The sequence below is a fragment of the Onthophagus taurus genome, chromosome 1, assembly GCF_036711975.1.
Source record: "Onthophagus taurus isolate NC chromosome 1, IU_Otau_3.0, whole genome shotgun sequence".
In the NCBI taxonomy this organism is placed as follows: domain Eukaryota; kingdom Metazoa; phylum Arthropoda; class Insecta; order Coleoptera; family Scarabaeidae; genus Onthophagus; species Onthophagus taurus.
The window spans coordinates 28,162,731-28,188,232 of NC_091966.1; the positions used below are offsets into that span (position 1 = coordinate 28,162,731).

General features: G+C 32.8%; 2 protein-coding genes across 2 annotated transcripts in view; one reads left to right on the forward strand and one right to left on the reverse strand.

Annotated features, from left to right (window-relative positions):
* Nucleotides 1-13,884, reverse strand: part of LOC111427251 (La-related protein 4B) — a 90,552-nt gene extending 76,668 nt beyond the window's left edge. The window contains exons 1-2 of the mRNA XM_023062283.2: nt 13,836-13,884; nt 13,448-13,665 (exon numbers count right to left, since the gene is read on the reverse strand). Of these exons, the coding sequence (XP_022918051.2) occupies nt 13,448-13,665; nt 13,836-13,884 (267 nt within the window). The remainder of the gene's footprint in view (nt 1-13,447; nt 13,666-13,835) is intronic.
* Nucleotides 13,885-14,269: 385 nt separating this feature from the next.
* LOC139429599 (uncharacterized) lies at nt 14,270-16,468 on the forward strand. Its single transcript, XM_071195526.1, has 2 exons — nt 14,270-14,701; nt 15,577-16,468. The coding sequence occupies exons 1-2, from the start codon at nt 14,400-14,402 to the stop codon at nt 16,466-16,468; spliced, it is 1,194 nt and encodes a 397-aa protein (XP_071051627.1). The 5' UTR covers nt 14,270-14,399.
* Nucleotides 16,469-25,502: the final 9,034 nt, after the last annotated feature.

Below are 25,502 nucleotides of genomic sequence, written 5' to 3' on the forward strand. Positions count from 1 at the left end.
ACATATTTATTTAAAAATAATATAAAAATTAACATATTGGTGAAACGCGTAATAACGAATAAATAAAAACTTGTTAAAAATGAGGTTGGAATAAGATTGTTGTTGAGATGCTCTCTATTTAACCTGTGAATGTAGAGGAATGTGTATCACTAATGAAGTCTTCGTCATTGTCATTACTTCTAAGTCTATATGTATTAGATGTTATAATTGACTTTGAATGTGGAAATGTATAACGTGTTTTAGGGTAAAATCGATGCAACTTCGCTGGATAAAAATGTAATTCAACGCGGACCTGATTTGTATTTTCTATACATAAACATGAATCGAGAATTTGTTCAGGACTTAAAAGTTAAATAGTTAATCTGTCGGAAAGACATTCATCAATTCGAAGGAAGAAGGGTAATTTTATAAATAGACTTTGTTGTGCCCCTACTACAAATCATTTAAAAACTATAATATGAAGATCAATAAAAGAAAAAATACCATTAAAAGTACCATGAGTTTGAGTTTAGTCTACTGAACGTGATACGACTTCAACAAAAGATCCTGATTGTGCCAGGGAAATCAGTGTTGAATTAAATGGTGAAATTTGTCTCACTTGTATATGATTATATATGATAAGAATAACTAAATTGTTTGAGAAGATTCCGGTGATTTAGAAATCCGGGTTCTTATATTCAGCAAGAGCCATGGACGTGATTCAAATTGTATAAACCGAACGGTAAATTCGCTGATATATTAGATGACTTTGAAAAAAATGTATAAAGATAACAAGTAGCTCTCGACATTAACAAATAAAATGTTACTGAAAAAAGTAATGTCATTTATTTTACAGTATCCTATTGGATACGAAGCTAAACAAAATTATTTTTGAATTGAATTTTAAAACACAACAGATTTTTAAATTCATTTTGTATGTCAACATTCGTATGAATATGATGAAATTCATATGAACATAAAATGTAAAATAGATTATTTTTATATTTCGCTCAATTATAAATAGGTGGTTCCTGAAATAATTCTTATATTTTTGAAGGTTTCAATTTAATTAATTTAGATTTTACAAATACGAATAGCTTAAAAAATTCCTTTAACATTAGCTTTAAAACTAACTCGGCCAGCATAACATGTCGTAAAAATAGAATCTAAACTAAATTTGAAGCGTTTTTGTTTGTCTGAGGTCGTCATTTCAATTTTGTACTTGTCAGTGAACACTGGTTACGTTAATTTGAATTGATACAGGGGTTATCTATCGGTGGGTGGAACCTGAGTTCTTTTTTTACTAGAATAATACATATTCATAGCGGTATATAAATGCATTATCATCGGAAAGTCACTGTAAATTGTTTGTACTCTTTATAAATCTTTTATCTTCTCATATCATTTGGCATAAGATATTGTTCTACCTACAGCCCATAAGATACCAGTTAACTATGACGCTTAATTTCTATAGTAAGAGGTTGAGGGTTCTATTTTGGGTCCTTTGTTATTCTTATTACATTATAATCATATAATATTATACGCTAATGGTGATACTCTGCTTACGTGGTAAAACCTTTAATAACATACTAACCAAGTCATATGTGGTCATAGATAAAGAATGATATTGAATTGCTAGTTAATGAAAATAAGACTATAAAAACGACGAGGCCTCAACGTAAATTTATATTTTAGAATCAAGGTTGCACTAAATTTCTAAGTATTTTCATTTAACCTCTTATTTATAGTTTGGCAACAATGTTGTCGCGATAGAAGTGAAATTTTGTCGCAATTTGCCTAAAACTGCTAATTACCATGTTATATGCTACAATGAAGTGTAAAAACGTAGGTTTTGGGTGCCAAAACAATTTATTTGTTATTGTCAAAGGGAACTCTCTATTAAGGATATAAATATCATCGTAAAAATCTCTCCATCCAAGAAACGCAAAGACTATGGGAAGGAACAATCTTTTTTCGATAGAAGTCAAATCTTTAGGATTCACCACAAAGTAAGGCTAACTTTAATCTGTAATAGGCTTTGTGTGCAGAATTAAGTGTTAACCCCTGCCAGACTTTACTGATTGTATATAACTATGGTTGGTCCTATGATCAGTTACCGAGATGAAGTGTAGCACAGGAAAATCACCGATATAAAACCAATTTTGTCTTTTCGAATCGAATAAGCTTGTATGGTATAAACACTGGTTCTTGGATTGAAGGCTTCGTTATTATAATAATTAATTGTTCAAATCATGCTCTGAACTTGGTGAGTTAGTATAAATATTATTGCATTTGTTCTCAGGAATCTTTTGGATACTTGTAATCAGACTTCTATAACATTTATTAACCACTAGAAATACGGTCCAAAATTCTTTAGTGAAATATGCTAATAAACTTTCATGAATTTAACAAATACCTAAATTAGAGATATTATGTGCGATAAGGACCACAACACTAACACTTCATTGTCAGTAAGAATTATTTGCTAATAATATTGATATTGACATGGTACTCTCTCTAGATAAAGAGGTGAAAATAAGTAAATTAAATTATTCTCAGCTGCTGTACAATACTGCAAGCCATGAAAATAGGCCTGGCTGCTCTGGGTCAGGTTAACCAACGCTGGCTAGCAAGAAGCTGCGGATGAGCTGACACGAACAGGCAACGTACAAACGTTTATGATAAAATACTTAGTAATTGTATCCCATATCTTATGACCAAACAAAGCATTGACTTCGCCTACAGTGTACTACATTAGGTGAGGTATGAGATATTAAAATGGGTGTTTTAATATTTAAACAGTAAATGTCAAGATGCTCTTAAATCCGATGTATTATTATCATTGAAACTGTAAAATTCAATGTGTGTACCACGAAAAGAAGACGAGCATAGTCTAATGATTCCAACGTTAATACTATTAGATCTTATTACTTCTGTATTAATAAAAATAATAATCTAACCAATCCTAGCTTCATCTGAAAAGCAGAACAAAAGAGAACGAGACACATTACCAGCAATGAGATTCTAGCTGTACGTTTACCAAACGTCAGTATTGTTTATTTGTACAGAATCCATTATATACACAAACTCAGTACGCGTTCAAATTAGCTGTTCACAACTATAAGAATAACATCCAAAATATGAATGGGGCGATAAGCATTCTCATTCAACACAGCGACAGTGAAATCCTCTGTAACCACGATGCTATGAAATCTATCGCAAAGCTCTTGTTTTAGCTTTTCGAATGAGTTCAGGAAGTGATGCAAAATTTACCTCGGAGGTATACACTACAAATTGAGCAAAAAATATCAAGTTACCTTGAAAGAAGAAAGCATATAACTTCAAATATCACATCAAAATTAATATTTATGTATACATTTAATTTATGTATGCATCCACTCCCCCGGCAAGCTATTAACATTATCTCTTTATAAGAGTTATCAATTATCAACTCTATCTCCTCCTTGAGAAACTTTACTACTAACGAACGACAAAGTTCTGTACGTTGTTCCGGAACTTTATATATTCGTAAATTCATCCACTATTCTCAAGACCTATCAATGATTTTTAACGTTATTGACATCCTGTTGAATGAGCTCATTAGTTTTATTAGTTATGATCTCAACTAATTTGGGATATATCATGCAAATACTTAGCCAAATTAAATGATTCTGTCGTCAATTATCTTACGTCGAGTTTGTCAATTCTCAACATCTTGCTGATAATTTCAGAATTAAATTATTATAATTGAGAACCTTGGTGCAACAAGGTAATAAGACACTGATTTCCAAATTTTGTACTACCATAGAAAGAAGACCAAATATTTTATTATTTCATGCAATAATGGGAAGAATCGTATAACAATGTAAAAATGCTTTCACAAAAAAATAAGATAAAGATATAATTTGTCAGAATAATTTTCAGCAGCATGTGAGTGATTGGGCTGAATCATTTTCTATTGGTACAGAATTACTTTTCAAAGTATAACATGCCAAATTACCCTTTGGTATACTTATACTTTGCAATTAATTAAATAACTCTTTTAATGTAATAATAATAATATTTTTAACATGTTTAGTTAAACATTTCCGAAAAAGAAAATTTTCAAAATAATGTATGACTTATTCTTGTTATAAAAGTGTAAAGGTCAAAACAAAAATGTCCGATCAACAAATGCTGTAGAAGATAGAATAAGAGCATTTTTTACCAAAAAGAGTTTGTGAGTAGACAAAAAGAAATTAAAAGCAAGCCAATAATTAGATCGTCAGATGCCGTGATAAATAGAGAGAGTGAAAAAGTGAACAATCAATGAGTAAGTGAGGTAGAAAGAAAGTGAAAAGCAATCCTAAAATAAAACAGATAAATATCGTAAGTAGTTATTTTATTATAAAAAATAATAAAAACCAGCAAAGGCGAAAAAGTAAATGTATACAAGACAAAAATGTGATAAATACAAAAAAAACGAAAAATATGAAGAAGAAAAAGAAAGGAAAAGGTGGCAAAAAAGATGTAGAAAAAATTTAAAAATGATGCAGTAACATAACGACAAAAAAGCGGAAACAAAGGATAATAAAAGCAAAAAGAAGTAAGAATGACAGGCAGAAGAACAAGCCTATTTGTGTTGCTAAAAACAGAAATGTGCCATAAGGGTGCAGAAGAAGAATGACGAATGACAAAATATAGATAAAAACACATGCTGAAGGAATACAGAAGAACAAATAAAACATATGGTTGTCTCAAAAAATAACGAAAGAATTCTGAAGAAAATAGAAACAACAAAACTGAAAATGATTAAAATCAATCAAAAAATAAGGCAGAAAGATTCCATAAAGAAATAATGATTGATTTGAAATGGTAAAAATCAGGATACGATTTCATACATAAGTGTAAGGATAGTCTAAACATAAGTTAACAAGATAGTGGCAATGAGGGCAGAAAGACGAAGCAAATGTTAGGTCAGGGTTGTTTAACGGCCGTATTCACTTTTATGCTATCTATTTGGAAGTTCTTGCGTTTGAGTACCAATATAAACCTTGCCTTGTTGTTCGTTACTTATAAACGACGAATGCCGTTCAAATAACAACGAATGCCGTTAAATTCCTATACTAAGATGTGGCTCTTTCGAAGCCGTGATGAAGTACTAACAAAACGCTTCTCACAAGAAAAAAATGGAGTGTATTGCAATGATATTACTTCGGTCATGAACTTGGTAGATATTGAATTTGAACCACAAGATTGGCGCTTGTTTATAGACTCGTCAAAAACCAGTTTAAAAGCTGTACTCTTGCAAAATGGAAATAGATTACCCTCTGTTCCGGTAGCATAAATATGCTTCCACTATGAAAGAAACTTACGAAAACATGAAGTTGGTACTAGAAAAAATTCAGTATAATCAATTTTCATTTAAACTATGTGGTGACTTCAAAGTCATTGCTTTATTTCTCGGATTGACAAAGTATTGTTGCTTTTTATGTGAGTGACAGCGGAGATCGAAACAATCATTACCGCAAGAAAGACTGGCCAAAGGGCGACTGCCTCACTCCTGGAAATACAAATGTTTTACACCCTCCTCTTGTCAGCCCAGCAGAATACTTCTGTCACCACTATATATAAAACTAGGCCAGATAAAAAATTTTGTCAAAGCTATGGATCGCAACGGTTCAGGTTTTATGTACTTGAAAGAAAAGTTTCCTAAAGTTAGTGACGCAGGGAATCTTCGTCAGATCTCAGATCAGGGAATTGTTCAAAGATAACATATTCGAAGTTGAGAGAAATCTGCTTCATAAAGTTTTAAAAATGTCGTGCAACATTTTTTGGACAACCAAAAAGCAAGTAACTACAAAGGTCCGTCTTGCAAAAGACCAGCAGTTACTAGCAGTAAAGCCTCAGTATTTTTTATAAAATATAAATTTTCTGTCACAAAAAAGATATATGTGCTAAAACTTTTCTGCACCTGCTTTTCATTTTAGGGAGTCTAAATAAAGTCAAAAATGCCAAAAAACTGTATGTGACAAAAGTGTGTTATTATTATTAAAATTTCTTTACCAATTTTTATCGCTTCTTTTCTTTCTGCTTTTGCCTATTTGCTTTAATTGGTTTCACAGTTTTCTCTGCATAAAATTCTTCTCAAATTTCTAGAAAGGTTCTGATAAGTATGAATCATAACCCTATATCAAAAACATGAGGCCACATAGTACAAACAACTGCACTCCTACGCCGATTACTGCAGCTACATAACTCAATTTCGAAGAAATACTCACTTATCTTGTTCTTGTATCCAGGCCTATAATTTCTATAATTGTTTTTATATGTTCTTTTTGGTGTTAACTGCATTAATTATTCTTGGTTTTAAATTTAAATAGATAAGTTTGATTCAATTTTGATTGGATCGATTAATGAAAAACAATCTTATTAGTTTGAAGAGATAAAATGAATGCAATTATATTATAAAAATCATACCACGGCTATCATTTAGAACGTTGGTTTTAAATTTATCATTCTTGTACTTGGATGGATAAGAACTTGATTGGATATACCAGCAAATGTCAAAAGTAAAAAAATAGGTCAATTTATTCTATTTTTATGTATACCGTGAATTTCACTTAAGATGCAATATACAAAAATATATTTCCATTGAAAGCGGGCGTACTTACTTATTTTGTCCCACATAAAATGCAACATGTCAATATAATTTGACATCACAGTAAAACCTCGATATAACGGATCAATAAGGGGAAAAATATACAACAATCTAGCGCTGAATAACAAATAAAACTAGACTAACACCCGAAGCTTTCTACTTCTAGGTCTAGTGTTAGTTCTAGTTTTACACTATCACTAGAACTAAGACAAGACCTAGAACTAGAATCATTCGGGTTTAGCCGTCTTGACAGACAAGCAGCTAAACCCAAATGTTTCTAGTTCTAAGTCTAGTGTTAGTTCTAGTTTTAATTATTATTTAGCGTTAGATTTTGGTATATTTTTATTGAACGAAAAGTAGAACTAACACTAGACCTAGAACCAGAAACACTCGGGACCGAAAACTCAGGGTTGCTGTTAGGACGTCACCTTTTTCCAAGCAAAACTTTTTCTTTACAAAACTACCCAATGTCAAGGCAAGTGGAAGTGCACAGTAGTTTCGTAACTATGGTACTGCATTTATATATTGCGAGTTATATGAAATTCCCAGTATTTGATGATATTAGCTTTGTTGGTAATTCTGGAGTCCCTTATGCTAGCTTACTCGACTGCAGTCTCTCATCTACTGTAATGTACCAGCACAGAATTCTTTACAATGTGCCCATAAAATCTCAACTTGTCAGAACTTCACCACAGATAATGACCCCAAAATTTTTTCACACTTCATGAATTATACCAAAAAGTATGTAGATTCCAATCAAAAATGTTAGGGAAATCTTGCAGTGCTGAAACTGTTCGGCGAGTACTTTACCAACATAACTTCCATGGGCGAGTAGCACGTAGGAAGCCCTTTATAAATAAAAAAATCAGGTATGTTGGCTTAACTTCGCAAAGGAACATATTTCGAAGAGCTTAGAGTTTTGAAATGCGATAATTTTTGCCGATAAGTCAAAGTTTAACATTTTTAGCTCGGACGATTTGCCTTATGTATGACGCAAACCAAACACGGAACTAAAAAAGGAGAGTATAAAAGCTACAGTTAAGCATGGTGGTGGAAGCGAAATGGTTTGAGCCTGCATGTCCGCCGCCGGCATAGGAAATTGAGTCTTTATTGCCGGAATTATGAATAAAAACATGTATCTTCAAATTCTACAGCGAAATTTTGTCCAAAGTGCTAAACGCCTGGGCATACGACGCAATTTTCGCTTTTACCAGAACAATGATCCAAAACATAAGTCTGGAATCGTACAGTCGCGACTGTACAATAGCCATATTTGGTATTGCCCTCACTTAATGGCACCACCAGCACAGTTGCCCGATATGAACCCCATTGAAAATCTATGAGCAATGTTGGATCAAAATATACGAAAGCGTAAAATATCCAATAAAGAAGACTTGAAAAAACGCTACTTGTAGAATGGCAGAACATAGAACAACGCCGCAAGTAACCAAACAACTGGTCGAATCAATATCAAATCGTCTAAAGGCGGTGATAAATATATTTACTATTGATATAGTATTTAGCCGTGCGTCTTCAGACCCGAAGCTTTCTAGTTCTAGGTCTAGTGATAGTGTAAAAAGAACTAACACAAGACCTAGAACTAGAATCATTCGGGTTTAGCCGTTTTGACAGACGTGCAGCTAAACCCAAATGTTTCTAATTCTAAGTTTAGTGTTAGTTCTAGTTTTAATTATTATTTAGAAAAGTAGAACTAACACTAGACCTAGAACCAGAAACATTCGGGTTTAGCCGTGCGTCTCTTAAGACGGCCGAAAACTCAGGGTTGTTATAAGGATGTCACCTTTTCCTAAGCAAAACTTTTCCTTTGCAAAACTACCCAATGCCAAGGCAAGTGTAAGTGCACAGTTGTTTCGTAACTATAGTACTGCATTCATATATTGCGAGTTATATGAAATTCCCAGTATTTGATGATATTAGCTTTGTTGGTAATTCTGGAGTCACTTATGGTAGCTTACTCGACTGCAGTCTCAATGTGCCTATAAAATGTCAACTTGTCAGAACTTCACCACAGATAATTACCCCAAAAGTTTAAAATATTTTTCGTCATCGAGTAGAAGCTTCATGAAGTATACCAAAAAGTATGTAGATTCCAACCAAAAATGCTAAATCAAGGAAAAATATTCAAAATCGCCAAATATAAAGATTTATTTATTATGGTTAGATGTAAAAAATAAATGAGTTCTGGGTACCCAATGTGAGAGATATTACGAAACAATCTATGTTTTTAAATTTATGAAAATGCCTAACTTCTTTAAAAATTAGTCTAAAAAATAAGAAAAATTCACTAAATAGGAAAAATACAAAATTGTTACCTAGATTTAGATGAAAAAGTTCCTATTCTTTCATATTATTTCTCATCATATTATGCAAATAGTTTCATTCTAAGAATAAACCGGAAGTGATTTTTTAAACATTACATTAAATTAATATCGTTAATCTAACCTCCTTTTTACAACATAATTTTAAAAAATTCTTTCCTAACAAACATTATCATTTCAAATAGGGTATCATACGTCGCACAGTGGTCCACAAGCGGTAAAATGTGAACGAAAATCAACTTTTCGAAATTTTTTTTTTCGTTTTTTTTTACATGTTATATGTACTTTAGGTCCTAATAGACTGAGAGGTGAAAGGAATAAAGTGTTATGTACTTTCTAGTGCTAACTGTACGCAATAAAACAGTACTACAATTCTTGTGTATTAAATATCATAAAATGCTACAACTTTAGATGAAGAAAATACATTGTGTTCCACTTTTTCAAGACAATGCGTTGTTGCTATCTTGAACAGTATAGAAAGGTCTTCATTTGGCACTTTTCTAATATTTAAAATATTTTTGCAGAAATACGTAATAAGCACTTCTTTTAAAGCTAATTAACACCTACTTGAAGTTACAACCAAATGTTTTAACATATATATCTCGCAGAAGACGCAAGAAGAACTTTTGTCGCTAGAATATTCTTATTCTTTGAGATGTGCTCTATATAACATGATAACCACATCTTGCTTTAACTTGCTCCTTTCCAAGATATTAACGATCAAAGATGATCAGTGACTGAGTGTGTTATTTGACCGTTTTCATATAAAATGCTTATATTTTTTTTCTTAAAAGATAAATCTCATATATTTGGTGTAAACTTGCATAACAATAATAGAATACCAGACTTAAAGTTTCAGGCATATCTAACAACCGGAAGTGGTTGTTAGATACAGTGCGGCAAAAAACTGGAACACTTGAAATATCTACTTTTTTTGTAAGTACGAAGGCTTTCACGGCCGGAGTTAATTGAACTAAAATTAGAACTAACACTAGAAACTTTCGGGTTTTGCCGTGCGTCTTTGAAGAAAAGGTTTGACGTTTCGGATGCCATGTTGCAACTTTCTTCAGAAACACTTCGAACCAGTTTTATTAAATAATATTTAAAAAATTTTTTTTAAATGTTTCGATAATTATCCAAATGTAAATGTAAATTCTATATTACGTTGTAAGTGGGGGTTTGATGGTAGCGGATGTCATTCGACTTATAAACAAAAGTTCATCACAAATACAGAGGGAAAACATGATTCGCTATTTGTGTCTTCCTAGTCCTATTACGATTGGAAGACAATGATAATAATATTGTATTGTGGAAGAACCCCACACCATAATCTATACGGTTTTGTAGACCGATTAGATTACAATGGGTGCATGAAAATGCCGCTCTTATAAGAACCGAAGAAAAATATATATTTCAAACCAAATAAGCTCCCTTCAGCCATATACCTCAAAATGTGTAAGTGTTAACTTTTCTCTTTATTTCACGATGGTGGATGGCAAGGTATAAAGTCTTCGTTTTCTTAAAACTTTATTTGAATTATTCATACATGTTGTAGGTCTGTAATTCTTTGATGGGAATTTGAAGGAATCATCTGGAATGGAATGTTATTTATGCAGAGCAAAAATTTCACAGATGAACGGTAGAGCTAGAAGGTTTTAAGTTTGGTTTGTCTGTTCTCCATGCATACATTCGGTTTTTTGTGTGTCTGCCTCACATTTCATATAGATTAGAAATTAGAACTTGGAAGGTGACTAGTTGATACGTAGTTTTAATAAATTATCATCAGAGATTACTGTTATGACAATTTTATAGTAAGCGCGCATGTACTAATCACTTTATACTTTATTTAAGGAATTGACGAGGAACTAATACAGCGATTTGGCGTTGTTTTGGCTGCAATAAACAGTGGGTACAATATTAATTACAATAAATTTGATAAATATTGTTTCAAAACTGCCGAAAAGTACGTCCATTTTATAGTTGGTACTATATGCCAACCAGCGTTCATAAAATTTTGATACATGGATCTGCAGTCATTAAAGAAGCTCTACTACCTATTGGAGAGTAGTCGGAAGAAGCGCAAGAAGCTAATAACAAAAAAATCCGAAAATTTAGAGAGAGCCACACAAGGAAATGTAGTAGACTGGATACGAATGAAGATCTATTTAAAAGACTGCTACTCAGCCCCATTTCACCCCCCCAGCTCACATCCATTTATAAGTAATTTTCAACAGCACATTTCTAGAAAACATAAAAAGATGAGTATCGAGACTAAAAGATTACTTATAATAGACAATGTAGAAGACCAGGAAGAAGAAAAAGATGGCGAAAAAGAAGATGAATATGACGAAGAACAAGAATCAGAACAAGAGCTATATGAGGCAGAATGCAACGAAGATGAAGATGACGAAGAATGGTCTGAAACAGAACAAGAAGAAACACATATTGTTAAGCAACGTAGATAATTTATAGAGAATTAAAGTCCATTTCTGATAGGCTAAAAAAGCATGGTTCGTTCCATTTAAAATTTTCTACTTTCTCGCCATTGAAAATGGAGAAACAATAATTCAATTTTTGACCAGCCTGTATAAGATACTCCGATACAACAAATGACAATCTACTTGACAGCACTTGAAGAATAATCGTACCAATTTAGACCTTTTTTGAATGAACGTTGGCTGAGATATGGGGTTTTAAAGAGCATGGTGAAATTTACCAAAAAAAGTTTAGAACCAAAATAACTCGAAAACAAAAAACGCTAGGTACCAATAACTTTTATCAAAGTCAACATATTTTTTGGCATATAATTAAAAGGTGTGATAAAAACTATAGCATTCCATTTAAAATAACGAAGTTATGGTCTACTTCGGTAGGCCGGAAGTGGCAGCCATCTTGAAAATATTTTAGATTGAAAGTTCCGAATGAACAACCCATGCTACCAAAATTTCAAAATTGTACGAATAGTGGAACCTGAAAAAGTTCTAACTAACCAGATATGTGAGACACTCTGTAGTTAAAGATTTATTTATAGAAACCTTACATCGAAGTAAACTATATAACCAATTTAGTTTAAACAATTTTGTATTTAGCTATCCTTCACGATTTAATAGCGTTGTATAAAATTTTGTATTTATCCAATTCTAAGGACCTAAATTATATGAAAAAAATAGACTGTGGCCTCAAGTAAATTAGTACTTCCGGTTGACATATTTGATCCAAAAGTTCACAAAGTCTTTAGCATATAGTCCTATAGCCACATACCAAGTTTCAAAAAATTATCTCAACCCAAACTGCGTTAAAATATTTTTGTTCGTGTTTTTTCGAATTTAGACCACTGTGCGTCGTTTTAAAGAGAATAAGTTTTAAGAATATATAATTATATTTAAGATATCATTTGTGATAGAACTCGCTTCTTAACTCCCAAAACTATAGGAGATGCGACATTCTAAAAATTGACTACAATCAATATTTACCAAAATTTATAATTTTGTATAAATCATTTTTCCTCCCTATTTCCATTAACTAACATTATAGCTTATGATATATCGTTTTATAGAGGACAATTTAAGCTATTGTTTGAAATATAAATCATTTCTTTATTCCTACGAATAAACCGGAAGTGATTTTTTAAACATTGCTTGGTGATTTTACAATTATATCTTAATAACAGTAATAAATATCTATATAAAAATAAAATACCTGTTCTTCTTCAACCCAACAACATGAAGAAGGTGATTACCTTTTTATATTTGCAAAAATGAAATATTTTGGTACAGATTTCTCTGCATCCGCCTACACATAGTTAATAACATCGATCCGGTTGTTCGACGTCACCGTTTTGCTACTATCGCTTTAAGTGGAAGCATTAAAACGCAATCAAAAATGAAAAAAATAACGTCAGTCATACGATTTTCGGCGTAAAAAACAACGTCCGGTTGGAAACGATTTCGTTTCCTGTAACGTACTGTTACATACACCTATAAACAAATAGCAAAAAAAATAAAGTTTTATCGTCCCAGTTTTCCGAGAGAGAAGTTATGGATGCGTGCGTGGACTACAACCACGTGTTGCGCGACTCCGATACCACCACGATCAAATTCAAAATCGGAAAACGCAGTACTTTTATCGATCGCACAGAAATAAATTTCTGTAAAAGTTTTTAAACAAGCATTATTAGTTTATGAGCGTTTTTCTGTATTATTTTTTTAACTATATTTTTTTACGATTTTTTTTATTTTCTTCGGTTGTTGGACGTTGATTTAAATTTCTACGGGCGTCGTCCCGAAGCGCAGTAGCGTCACGACGCCGTCGCCACAAGAAGCACTATTTTGTTCTCCACCATATGGCAAAGAGACACTACCTTTAAACGAACTACAACAAGAGAACTTATTTTTTATCGTAAAATTCAAAATACAGCCTTTTTCCAATTCTATGAAACCCCGAAGACTTAGTTTTTCTCAAAAAAATATTTATTCATCTTATCACTTACCTTCTGGATGATATAGCAACGGGGATTGAAAGCAGTACAAATATAAGTACCGTTGGCGTCGAGACATGCGGCTAAAGGATCTGATGGTTGTCCAATTAAAGGGTGCGTCGCGGGCGTCGTTGTCGTTGGCCCTGTTCGTGTGGTGACCGGCGGTGAAGCGACACCGTCGGTACGGCATTTGCGTTCGCGGAGTGGCCTGCGCCACTGACCATGCCGACCTGTTGAGTCCGGGAACTGACAGCTGATCGACGCAAAGCGCCGACGCCGCTGTCGTGTGCCTACGCCGTCGGTGGAGGTGTGCGTGGGCGGGCGTCCCTCCAATTGATAATAATACTATTCGGCGCACTACCACGATATACACTCTATGGTACTCTATGTGAAAATAAACCTAAAATAGGAGAAGCGCAAAATGTTTTGGAATTCGAACTCCCACTCATTGCGCGTGGAATGCTCCTAATTATTTTATTTTTTTCGTTTAACAAATCTATGTTCACAACGCAAAAGAATGGTTACATTATTTGAGTGCTGAATCATATCAACATTTCATTCATTATAAAAAACATGGAATTTTGATTTTTCCAACTCAACGTTATGATTGTCAAGTTTGAATATGAATGGTAAATATCTCGTATAGGTACCATACTTCCTCTTGAAATTGCGCTTATTTTGAACAATACAGGATGAGATAGAAATATGGTATAAGAATGATGGAGAATATTTGCAGAGAACTATGAATGATTTATTTGTAGGATTGCTTGTCAGATTCACAGCTGTTGAAACTACGTACAGTGGCTCACAGCTTATTTGATACAGTTAGGCCGCGTTTATATTGGCGAGCGATTAGCGATGAGCGTTGAGCGGTGAGCGATGAACGTTGAGCGTTATAACGATGAAGTGTGTATATTAAGCAGAGTCGTAGCACAGCTTATTTAGTATCAGTACCGTGGTAAACATGCTACCGAAGTCAGTGCATTTGCTGTGGTTATTAGAAAATCCCATTTTATTTAGAAAGATTATATTAAGGAAGCGGAAGAAAAGAATTGGAGTGCATTACCTAAACAGAACTCGTTTGACAAACGGTGAATTTCACCAACTGTACTATGATCTACGAAGAGACCCGTCTAAATTTTTCGAATTTTTACGCATGTCTATTGACACTTTCGATTATATTTTGATACGAATTAAGGACAGGCTTCGGATAACTAATTTTAAGAGACCCATATCTCCGGTAGAAAGGCTTTATTTAACATTAAGGTAGGTACACAAAAATAGTGACAAGTACACTAATCTTTATTGCATAAAATTAGATGTATAGAGTAATTCTACAGACCCAGAATCTTTATTGTTATATTTTCACGGGTCAAGCCGAAACATGCTATAATTTTCGTCACATTGACTAATTGGTTGATACCTTTGAATACCTTTTCCCACTGTTAAATTTTCTCCAGAGTTTGTATGTAATCTAGGCTGGGATCGTACTTGATCGAAGTTTTCACTTCCGTAAAGTTGAAGATTTGTGTAATTTTCTTGACGTTGAACAGACTGCATAGTGTTTTTTTTGCGTCGCACGGCCTCGGTGATAACTACTTGTACTTTTGCTCGCACTTCCAATTTTTCTAAACAGTCCATGTCCGTAAAATAGGGCAGCAGACTCATTAAAAAATGATAATCGGGGTTACCTGTCATGTCAACATCTTTCTTAAATTCCTGTTCTCATAAATCTAGTCTTTTCTTATTACGACATGTTGGTGTTGCGAATGTCTTTCTTTGCGTTGTACAAGATGAAGGACGTGAAGAGCTAGTTGATGGTGAGGAAGGTTCATGTTGTATGGTATCTGACTCTTCATTATTAACGTTTTCTGCAGTTTGTTCTTCATCCTCACTATCGGTGTTCTCGGGTTCCTTCGAGAGGTTGCCAGTTGTTGTACTTGGAAGCATGCTATCTTTTACAAATAGCATCATATCAAAAAATGGCCATTTTGACTTATAATTGTCATTTTCTGAGCCGGAGCGTTTTTTCGGAATTTTATGCAGTTCAACCCGAAACTTATCTTTTAAATTTTTCCACTTCCCCTTCGCAGCTTGTCCTGGAAAGAATTTGTATTTAATTAGTTGTTATGATATTTCAGGTTCTTGTCTACAGGACTCTCATTCCGAAATTTAGCAACAACTCTGAGAATGGGAGTTTGTACCGTTAGCAAAATTGTTCATGAAACATGTGAAATAATATGGAATGAATTTGTTGACGAATTCATGCCAGTTCCTAGTCAAGAGCAATTACAAACTGTTGCAGAAGGATACTACAGACGTTGGAAGTTTCCAAATTGCGTAGGGTCAATTGACGGCAAGCACTGCCAAATAAAATGCCCACCAGGAAGTGGTTCTCGCTATTTTAATAATCTGAAGTATTTCTCTGTGGTCTTACAAGCAGTAGCTGATGTTGACAAAAAATTTATCACAATCGAGGTTGGCGCCAGAGGAAAGCAAAGTGATGGCGGAATATTTTCATCTTCGCAACTCTTTAATCTACTTGAAAATACGGTATTTAATATGCCGCCAGACAGAGAACTATTTGGTACAAACATTAAAGTACCTCATGTTTTAATTGGTGACGAGGCATATCCGTTGAAGACTTATTTGATGAGACCATATCCTTCCAGAAATCTCGATCCCGTCAAAGAAAACTTCAATAATCGCTTGTCAATAGCTAGAAAATGCATTGAATGTGCTTTTGGCATACTACGTGCTAAATGGCGTATCTTGGGCAAGGATATCGAAGTTAGTCCAGAAAAAGCGGCAAATATAGTAAAATGTACGTGTATTTTAGATAATATTGTGATACATCGAGATGGCAATAGTGACTTACATTACTGTCAAGAGGTGGTACATTATTTTCCAGAAAATCAGCGTGAAACAGAATGGTTGCCACCTCCTCAAGAAGGACACGGAGGAGCTCGTAGAAGTTCAGCACGAGCGAAACAGATACGAGAATCTTTTGCAAATTACTTTGTAGATTTTTGAACGACAAAAAATATACGTGTATACTTGTACATTTCAGTGTTTTTTGACTAACCTGATAATCCAATACATGTGCCAACATCTCCCCATAACTTTCTTGTTATCTCCGTTTTTTTGTAATCTGGGTGTTGATCATTCCATAGTACCGGTTTTGTTTGCACTTCCGAAATTAATATTTCACAACTATTCGAAAATTTTGCTTTTGAACACATTTTTGCGAAAAACTTCAAAACAAATAGTCACATAATCTCAATACGTGCTGCGACCGCTTGTATCTATCGCTCATAATTCAAGTCGTCTTGAATGCAAATGTAACGCACATCCACCGCTTAGCGTTACCGCTCATCGCATTGGTTTAATATACACAGCACTGTTGCATTTGCAGGTACTTGAATTTTTAAATACAACGCTCATCGCTCACCGCTCAACGCTCATCGCTAATCGCTCGCCAATATAAACGCGGCCTTAGGGATGCAACATCGCTCATAAAAACATCGATATTAGAACATCGATGTTTTCCAAAAGTGAAACATCGATGTCGAAAACATCGACGATGCATCGATGTTTAAAAAAAATATTCAGTGACTGAATTTTTATTATAAGAATTATCATAATAATCAATTAGACTAAGCGACAAATAATAATAATAATAACTTTATTATCATAAATTTAATCACTAAAACTAGAGACAAAATGACGACGATTTGTGTAAAAATTTTTGACGAAAATAATCTGGAGTTTGATTTTGTACTTTTAAACTGGTTTTTATTTTATATAGAATTTAAGTCTAACTAGTTTCGGCCCTTGGCCATCTTCAGAGACTCTACAAATAGATTAACATCTCTCATCTTATCCATTTTACAAACAAGTTTCTTAATATTTCTTGTTGTTTTGTTAAAAAAGATCACATATCAATGTCGAAATCAGATTATTAGTTACTAATTTACAAAATTAAAGATTAAAAAGTTGTAAAATGAAACTAAGGACGAAGTGTTACAAGTTTACAGATTAAAATTTAAGAACGCTCTTTTTTAACGAAAGAAATATTAAAAAACTTGGAAAAAATTCAAGAATCATCATGTGGCTTAAAAATCGACGACTTTTTTTAATCAATGTGAAATGACCCAAAAAAACACGTTAAAAATATAAAGAAAGTGCGGAAAAGTGACTAACACTAGATTAACTTCAGTTATAAAACTTCTATTACATGATAATTAACTTCAGGTTTAAAATGTCAACCTCACTTTTGACATATTTGTAATCTTCATTAAAAATCCTTTAAAATGAGTGCAAACACGACATATTTATCGTCAATATTAATGAAGTTATGGTCAACTTCCGGTTAAGAATGTCAATTTTGACATATTTTTAATCGTCGTGAAAAATCCTTTAAAATGAGTCCAAAGATGTTATATTTAATTCCAATATTAATCGAGATATAAGCAACTTCCGCTTGGAAATGTCATTGTCATTTTGACATATTCATAATTTTTATAAAATGTCTTAATATTTGTCACAAAAACAAAAGTATAATAAAAAAAATAAAAAATTAAGGTTGGTATTAATATTTAAAAATTAAATTGCTATCTTCATTGTTGCTAACTTAGGGTTTAATGTTTTTTATTCTAACTTTTTTGTTTTTTGAGATAAGTGCGTCATCTTTGGATCATTTTGCTCATTTTAAAGGTTTTTTAATGAAAATAACAAATATGTCAAAATTGACGTTGACGTTTCAAACCGGAAGTGATTACATTTCCATTAATATTAAAGTTAAATATGTCGAGTTTGGACTCATTTTAAAGGATCTTTTATGAAGTTGATAATTATGTCAAAATTAAAAGTTGAAAGTTCGAATTTTTTGGTTTTTTGAGATAAATGTGTCAAGTCTGGACTCACTTTGAAGGTAATAATAAAATTAAAGTTAACATTGACAACTGAAAGTTTTTTTCACGACTAAACCCGAATGCTTCTAGTTCTCGTTCTAGTTTTAGTTCAATAAAAATATACAACATGGTAATATCTTATGCTAACTAGCGCTACCTACCACTGTCACTAGAAATAACACTAGACCGAGAACTAGAAACATTCGGATTTAGTCCCATGTCTCTCAAGACGGTTAAACCCGAATGATTGTAGTTCTAGATCTTGTGTTAGTTCTAGTGATAGTGCTAGTGTAAAACTAGAACTAACACTAGTCCTAGAACTAGAAATATTCGGTCTAGTGTTAGTTCTAGTTTTAGTGCAATAAAAATGTGCAACAATGATATCTTATGCTAACTAGCGCTACCTTCCGCTGTCCTTTGTAAAATGGATAAGATGAGTGATGTTAATCTATTTGTGGAGTCTCTGAAGATGGCTAAGGGCCGAAACTTGTTAGACTTAAATTCTATATAAAATAAAAGACAAACTTTCAATTTTATACTAACATCTAGAAAACGACACTGACTCGAAATTGAAGGTTCATCTATTTTTTCTATTGTAGAATTTCTTGGTGTATCTAAGTGTCGTATCTAATGGTAAGTCGGTTCTTAGACGTATGCTACAAATCGGACTTGAAATCGTATAGCGTGATTGACGCTTAGCTTTATCCTTTAAAACAAATAGTACTTATTTTAAGTCTCTCGGTATTCTGTATTTTTTCTAAGATGTTACACCTTTACTGTCTTTAATGTCTGGTAACAGCATGAAAATCTCTAAAAACAATAAAATGTCGCTTAGTCAAGTGATGTATAACGCGGTCCATTTATTATAATATGATAAAACACATAGATAATGTTATTTAAATTTATTTTTAAGTATAGAATTCAAAAACCTTAACTTTGACAACCTGGTGCCTAATAAGCGATTCCTTTCCTTATTAATTGTTGCGCCAACTTCTGTGAATAATCGTTCCTTAGACACTGAAGTTGCTAACAGTGGCAAATATTTCATTGCTCTTTTATACAAACATGGAAATAATAGTCGATTATTTTATCAAACATCGAAGATAAAATATCGTTCATAATGAACGATGTATCGATGTTTTATGGACTTCAACATCGCTATTAAAACATCGATGTTTATGGACGATACATCGATGTTTTCGAAAAATCGATATATCGTTTGCATCCCTAGATACAGTCCATAGTTCAAAATCTAAAGAGATGTGAATTTAAAACAAAGAATTTTTTAGACAAAATTTGAACGCAATTCGCTTCCACCACCATGCTTAGCTGTAGCTTTTAAATTCTCTTTTTTTAGTTCCATATTTGGCTTGCGCCAGTGTTTCCAAACCTTTTTCATCTTGCGAACCCCTTATATAATTGTTTTTTATTTTCCGTATTATACAAGACCATTATATCATACAAGACAATTGATACAACACATTCATAACAAAAAATAAAAACAATCGTAAATAATCTAAACACAAACTTGACATTAATCAAGACTAAAATAATAGATACAAGAAAATCAAAACACAAAATTGACACAACACTCTTAATGAGATACTTAGGCTCAATGTTTGACAGTCTTAAATCAGGTTCTGCATTGAATCTGTTTCTATATTTATCTTTCAAGTAAGTATATGTGGAAAATCCTTTCTCACAGAGATATGTTGTGCAAAAAGGTAAAAAAATTTTGATAGCTTTTTCTGACAAAATAGCGTATTCATTTCCAATACTGAGCTAAAAGTCTATTGAAGAGTGATCTTTAAAAATTGCTTTTAAGGAGTTGTGACAGGACAACTCAATAAGTTTTTCTTTTTGCAGTAAAGTTAGAGAGATCTCCAAATTTAGATCTTTTTAGAAATGACTACATATCCAATTATTTGTTAGAGATACAGTGCGTCTATTAGGGAAGTATTCGTTAAAAGTTAATTGAAGATATTTGAGATTTGTTTTCATAAATTTTAACTGAGTTTTCGGATAAAATGCTGCTAAGGGAACTAAAACATTCGTACTCATTCATCTGCAAACATTGGATCCAAAAGTTAAACTTGTTTAGCATGGATTCAATTCTGTCATGCACACCGAAGATGGTGACACCTGTGCCTTGCAGTGATAAATTTAATTAATTTAATTTACAAAATATATCAGCTAAATATGCAAGCTTTTGCAGCCAAAGAATATCAGATAGACAACAAGATAAATGAAATGGATGATCAGTAAGAAATGCTTGAACTTCAAATTTTAACTCAAACAAGTGTATCAAAACTGGTTTGCGCCATAATAATGGCGGAATTTTGTAGAAGTAGTGGTAAAGTAAAAGTTGACAAAATAATAAATCTAAAAGATTTAAAACAACTTATAAGGCATACTTTATAAAGTTGCATAGATATAAAAACAACAATTTATTGCGTGTCCATCACCTTTTGCTTTAATTAAAAAATTCATTGTTACCAGAAAAGTTATTAACTGTAATACCTTTAATATCAAACTAATGCCATCTCTCGTATTGTGTCTGTAATATATATTAAACCGTATCTCCGGATATCGCAGAAGGGAGTTCCCAGAGATAATACATGATAGAGATTCATGATTAAAGTTCACTATTTTTAGATGTGTGTTCCATCTAAAGAGTATCTAGGCAATTAACAGCGAAGTTTCAAACCGAGTTTGGCATAATTTACAGTAAGAAAACACCCCATGGGGAGTTCCCCGAGTTAATTGAAATGTGTTGTCGCAGGTTACCAGAGCTTCGTACAGACATATTAAAACCTTGTGTGATTTATTGTTTGTTCGCAGTTAGTACTCTGATACCAGTAGATTGGTTAGCGAAGTTTAAGGAGAACGTGTAAACAGTTTTTAATAATTATTATTCGATGGCTAAAAACGGATTGTTTAGTTGACTTCAACAAAACACTGGACGAGCAGTCAATTGTCCAATCTTCATACTGAGAGCTGTAGTGAGCTACCATCTCAGCCAACTAAATACAAAGAAAAAATTGATTAAACTGGTTTAGAAGAAAAGAAAAAGGCGAAAATATGACAGCGACTATTTACAAATGGGTTTTTACTTTACTGGGGAAGAATCAGAACCTCAGCCGCTTTGTGTAATTTGCAATGAAATGCTCGCTAACAGCAGCTTAAAAGCATCACTTCTTCGTCGACACCTTGAAACCAAGCATCCGACATACAAGGATAAACCTGTCAAGTATTTCAGAAGACAATTGACTCATTATAGTACGAGTAGTATATCTTCTTTTCTGTCAGCTTCAAAGGAAGATAGTAAAATGTCGCTTGAAGCATCATTTCGAGTAAGCTATAGAATTACAAAATCTGGACAGGCACATAATATGCGACTCTATGTGAAAATAAACCTAAAATAGGAGAAGCGCAAAATGTTTTGGAATTCGAACTCCCACTCATTGCGCGTGGAATGCTCCTAATTATTTTATTTTTTTCGTTTAACAAATCTATGTTCACAACGCAGAAGAATAGTTACATTATTTGAGTACTGAATCATATCAACATTTCATTCATTATAAAAAACATGGAATTTTGATTTTTCCAACTCAACGTTATGACAGTCAAGTTTGAATATGAATGGTAAAAATATCTCGTATAGGTACCATACTTCCTCTTGAAATTGCGCTTATTTTGAACAATACAGGCTGAGATAGAAATATGGTATAAGAAGGACGACGAATATTTGCAGAGAACTATGAATGATTTATTTGTAGGATTGCTTGCTAGATTCACAGCTGTTGAAACTACATACAGTGGCTCACAGCTTATTTGATACAGTCCATAGTTCAAAATCTAAAGAGATGTGATTTTAAAACAAAGAATTTTTTAGACAAAATTTGAACGCAATTCGCTTCCACCACCATACTTAACTGTAGCTTTTAAATTCTTTTTTTTAGTTCCATATTTGGCTTGCGCCAGTGTTTCCTAACCTTTTTCATCTTGCGAACCGCTTGTGTAGTTGTTACTTACAGGTAAGAAAAAATATAATTTTGTAGATTTTTTTTTATTTTCCGTGTTGTACATACAAGACCATTATATCATACAAGACAATTGATACAATACATTCATTACAAAAATTAAAAACATAATCGTAAATAATCTAAACACAAACTTTACATTAATGAAGACTAAAATAATACATACAAGAAACACAAAATTGACACAACACTCTTAATGACATACTTGCGCCTGTTTGAGGTCCGTACAGCTACACCCCCCTTTCAAGATATCAGTATTTTGATACTACTATAATTATGTACTATTTATGTACTACATTAAAAATTTTTGTACTAATCATTTAGTAGTTTTTTTATATATGTCAAAGTGGGGGGTGTAGCTGAACGTCCAGATACCAGCATTTTGATAGTGCCATAATTTTGTACTATTTATTTTGTATTATTTATTCGGCTAATTTTCTGCTACATTAAAAATGTTTGTGCTAATTATCTAGTACTTTTTATATACAGGATGTCAGATAAAAAACGCCCCAAGCTGTAACTCTGTTATTTACAATCCGATTCATGAGCGAGGTATCAAATGAAATGGTTTGATGAATAGTATGATTCATGCTACAAACAAATTTTTTCTAAGGCCATCTTCAATTTTAAGCTATTATTAGCTTTTGTTTTTCAAATTGCTCCATATATGTTTCATCATGTCATTAGATAGAGATTGTTTTTCTGAATCCATTGATGTACAATACATCCATTTTGAATGTAATTTTAGCAGAGAAAAGACATCCTGTATGTACAGGTTGTCACACAAGAACGCCGCAAGCTGTAACTCTGTCATTTACCTTCCGACTTTCATGAGCGACGTATCAAATGAAATGGTTTGGTGAATACTATGATTCACGCTACAAATAAACTATTTCCAACGCGATCTTCAATTTCAAGCGTTAACATTAAAACATTAACATTAATTGTAATTTTAGCAGAGAAAAACAATTAAAACATTTTCCGATCATTGTCTTACAAGGGAAGTGTCACAACTGTGTCTCACCGATTTCGATGCAATTTGGTACAGTCATAGAATGGGCCAAAATAAGGTTCGTACATTTTTTTATACGTGCGGTAAAAGCCCCTGGGGCGAGTTATAGGGGTTGAAAGTTTGGAGAAAAAGTACGTTTTCACTTATATTTTAAAAATGAAAAGTGCTATCAAAATTTGGTAAATTGTAACTGATATTCATTTTAAAAGAGCTTTCTTTTGATGTATCACACATATACCAGAGGGTTAAGAAGGGCGAACTACCCCTATTTTTTTGGAATTATTTAAAAACCACCCTATCGATTTTGGCGGCATTAAGTATACTTCCAGCACGTTCAAAAATATTAGTTAAGGGTTTTTTCCCATTCGCTCTAGATCATCCCCAGCGAAGTTACGGGGGTTAACATGTAACCACTTTTCGTAAGAATGATGTGATAAAATTGTCAGGTATTTTGAAAATACTTTAACAAAACCGTAAATTAGTCGCACAATAAAATGTTTAATGTAAAATAAGGCATAATACACCATTTAGGGGTGGTTGGGGTTAACCACCCCCTTAAAAATTAATTCTATCCCGGGCATTACTTGTTGATTACGGCGAAATTTGGTACTGTGTTTGTTTTATATTTGAAGTAAAAATTTTTGAAAATGGTTATAAGGGTTACAAATTAGGGGTAGTTTTTTGTTTATACCTCGAAGATGAAAACTGCCATCGTAACTGTGGTATTGTTTTTTAAAAATCTATCTATCGATGTTCCACGAGGTAAACTACCCTCATTTTCTTTAAATAATAAATATAAAACTACTAGATAAATAAGATATTTTATTTATTTATGAGTTAAAAAGCAACTGACAAAAAAAAATAGTTCAATATACCAAAGAAGTTTATTCTACATTACTAATTGACGTTTTTTATGTTCAATGTTAAATTTATTCTTTCATTAATTTAACACTTTTTTCCTATCTTCTATAAAATTCCTTTATTAATAAAGGAAAATTAATGAAAGAATAAATAGAAATTCTCTATCACATCATTAACATTGTTAAGTTTATTTTTATTCTACATAATGTTGCCAAAAATACACCTACCAAAAAAATTTTGGCACAATATTTGTTTTTTTAGTGCCGCTTGCTAAAGGTCATTTCTCAAAATAGTTTTTTCTAGTATAAAAGAACGTGTGCCCAGTGGGTAGATTTTAGTTTCAGAGCAACTGACAGAAGCAATGGTTACAATAAACCCAATAAACGTTTTAAATTTGCTAATGACAGTTTTTACTGTTATGAATATTCCCCAGACTCCTGTAAATGAAGCAGAAGTTAGTTTAAAAGAAAATATACAGCGTATTTTAATGGAAAGTATGGAAGACTACAATATGCAAATTGAAGACGAAACTGTATTAATTTTCGATTCATCCAATGGCATCAATGACGGTCAGCAAATTATTGAAGACCAGGATACAACTGACAGGTTTGTAGAAGATACTGATGCTCATTGTCCATTGAAGGATGACATCGACTACGAGTACAAATTAGAGGCGGTAAATTACTGGACAAGTGGGAAGAAAGGTTATTTGAAACTAGAAACCGTAAAAAACAAATACCGAAAAGTAACGTCAAAGACCCAATTGCACAGATGGTCTAAATATATTGAAGAAAGAGGGACATACAAAGAAAAATTAGCAGAAATTACCGAATTTGTAATTAATCAAGCGAGAGCCGCCGTAGATAATAAATTGCCACTACATGATATTGATATACGCAGATGGGCTATACAAGCTAGAAATGAAAAGAATTTATCTCCTCAACTGTTCAAAGCATCTCATAGCTGGGTGCAACGTTTTAAGAAAGCAAATCGGTTAGTAAGCCGAAAAATAACAAAATTTCTATCCCAAAAACAAATTGGAAATGTTGATCGAGTAAAAACTTTAGCAAAAGATTTCGTTAAAGAGGCAAAGCTACAAATCCAAATATATGGACCTGAAAACACCTACAATTCGGATCAGAGCGGTTTTAACTTGGAATTCCATTCGGGAAGAACATTAAGCGATTTAGGAGTTAAAACCGTAGAAAGTGTGGTCCAGTCGGTGTCATCTACAACGC

Excerpts from the sequence above, each read along its gene's own strand:
- LOC139429599 (XM_071195526.1), top strand. The coding sequence starts at position 14,400 with ATGCTACCGAAGTCAGTGCATTTGCTGTGGTTATTAGAAAATCCCATT. Across the intron at positions 14,702-15,576 it reads AGGCTTTATTTAACATTAAG|GTTCTTGTCTACAGGACTCT; the intron begins GTAGGTACACAA and ends ATGATATTTCAG.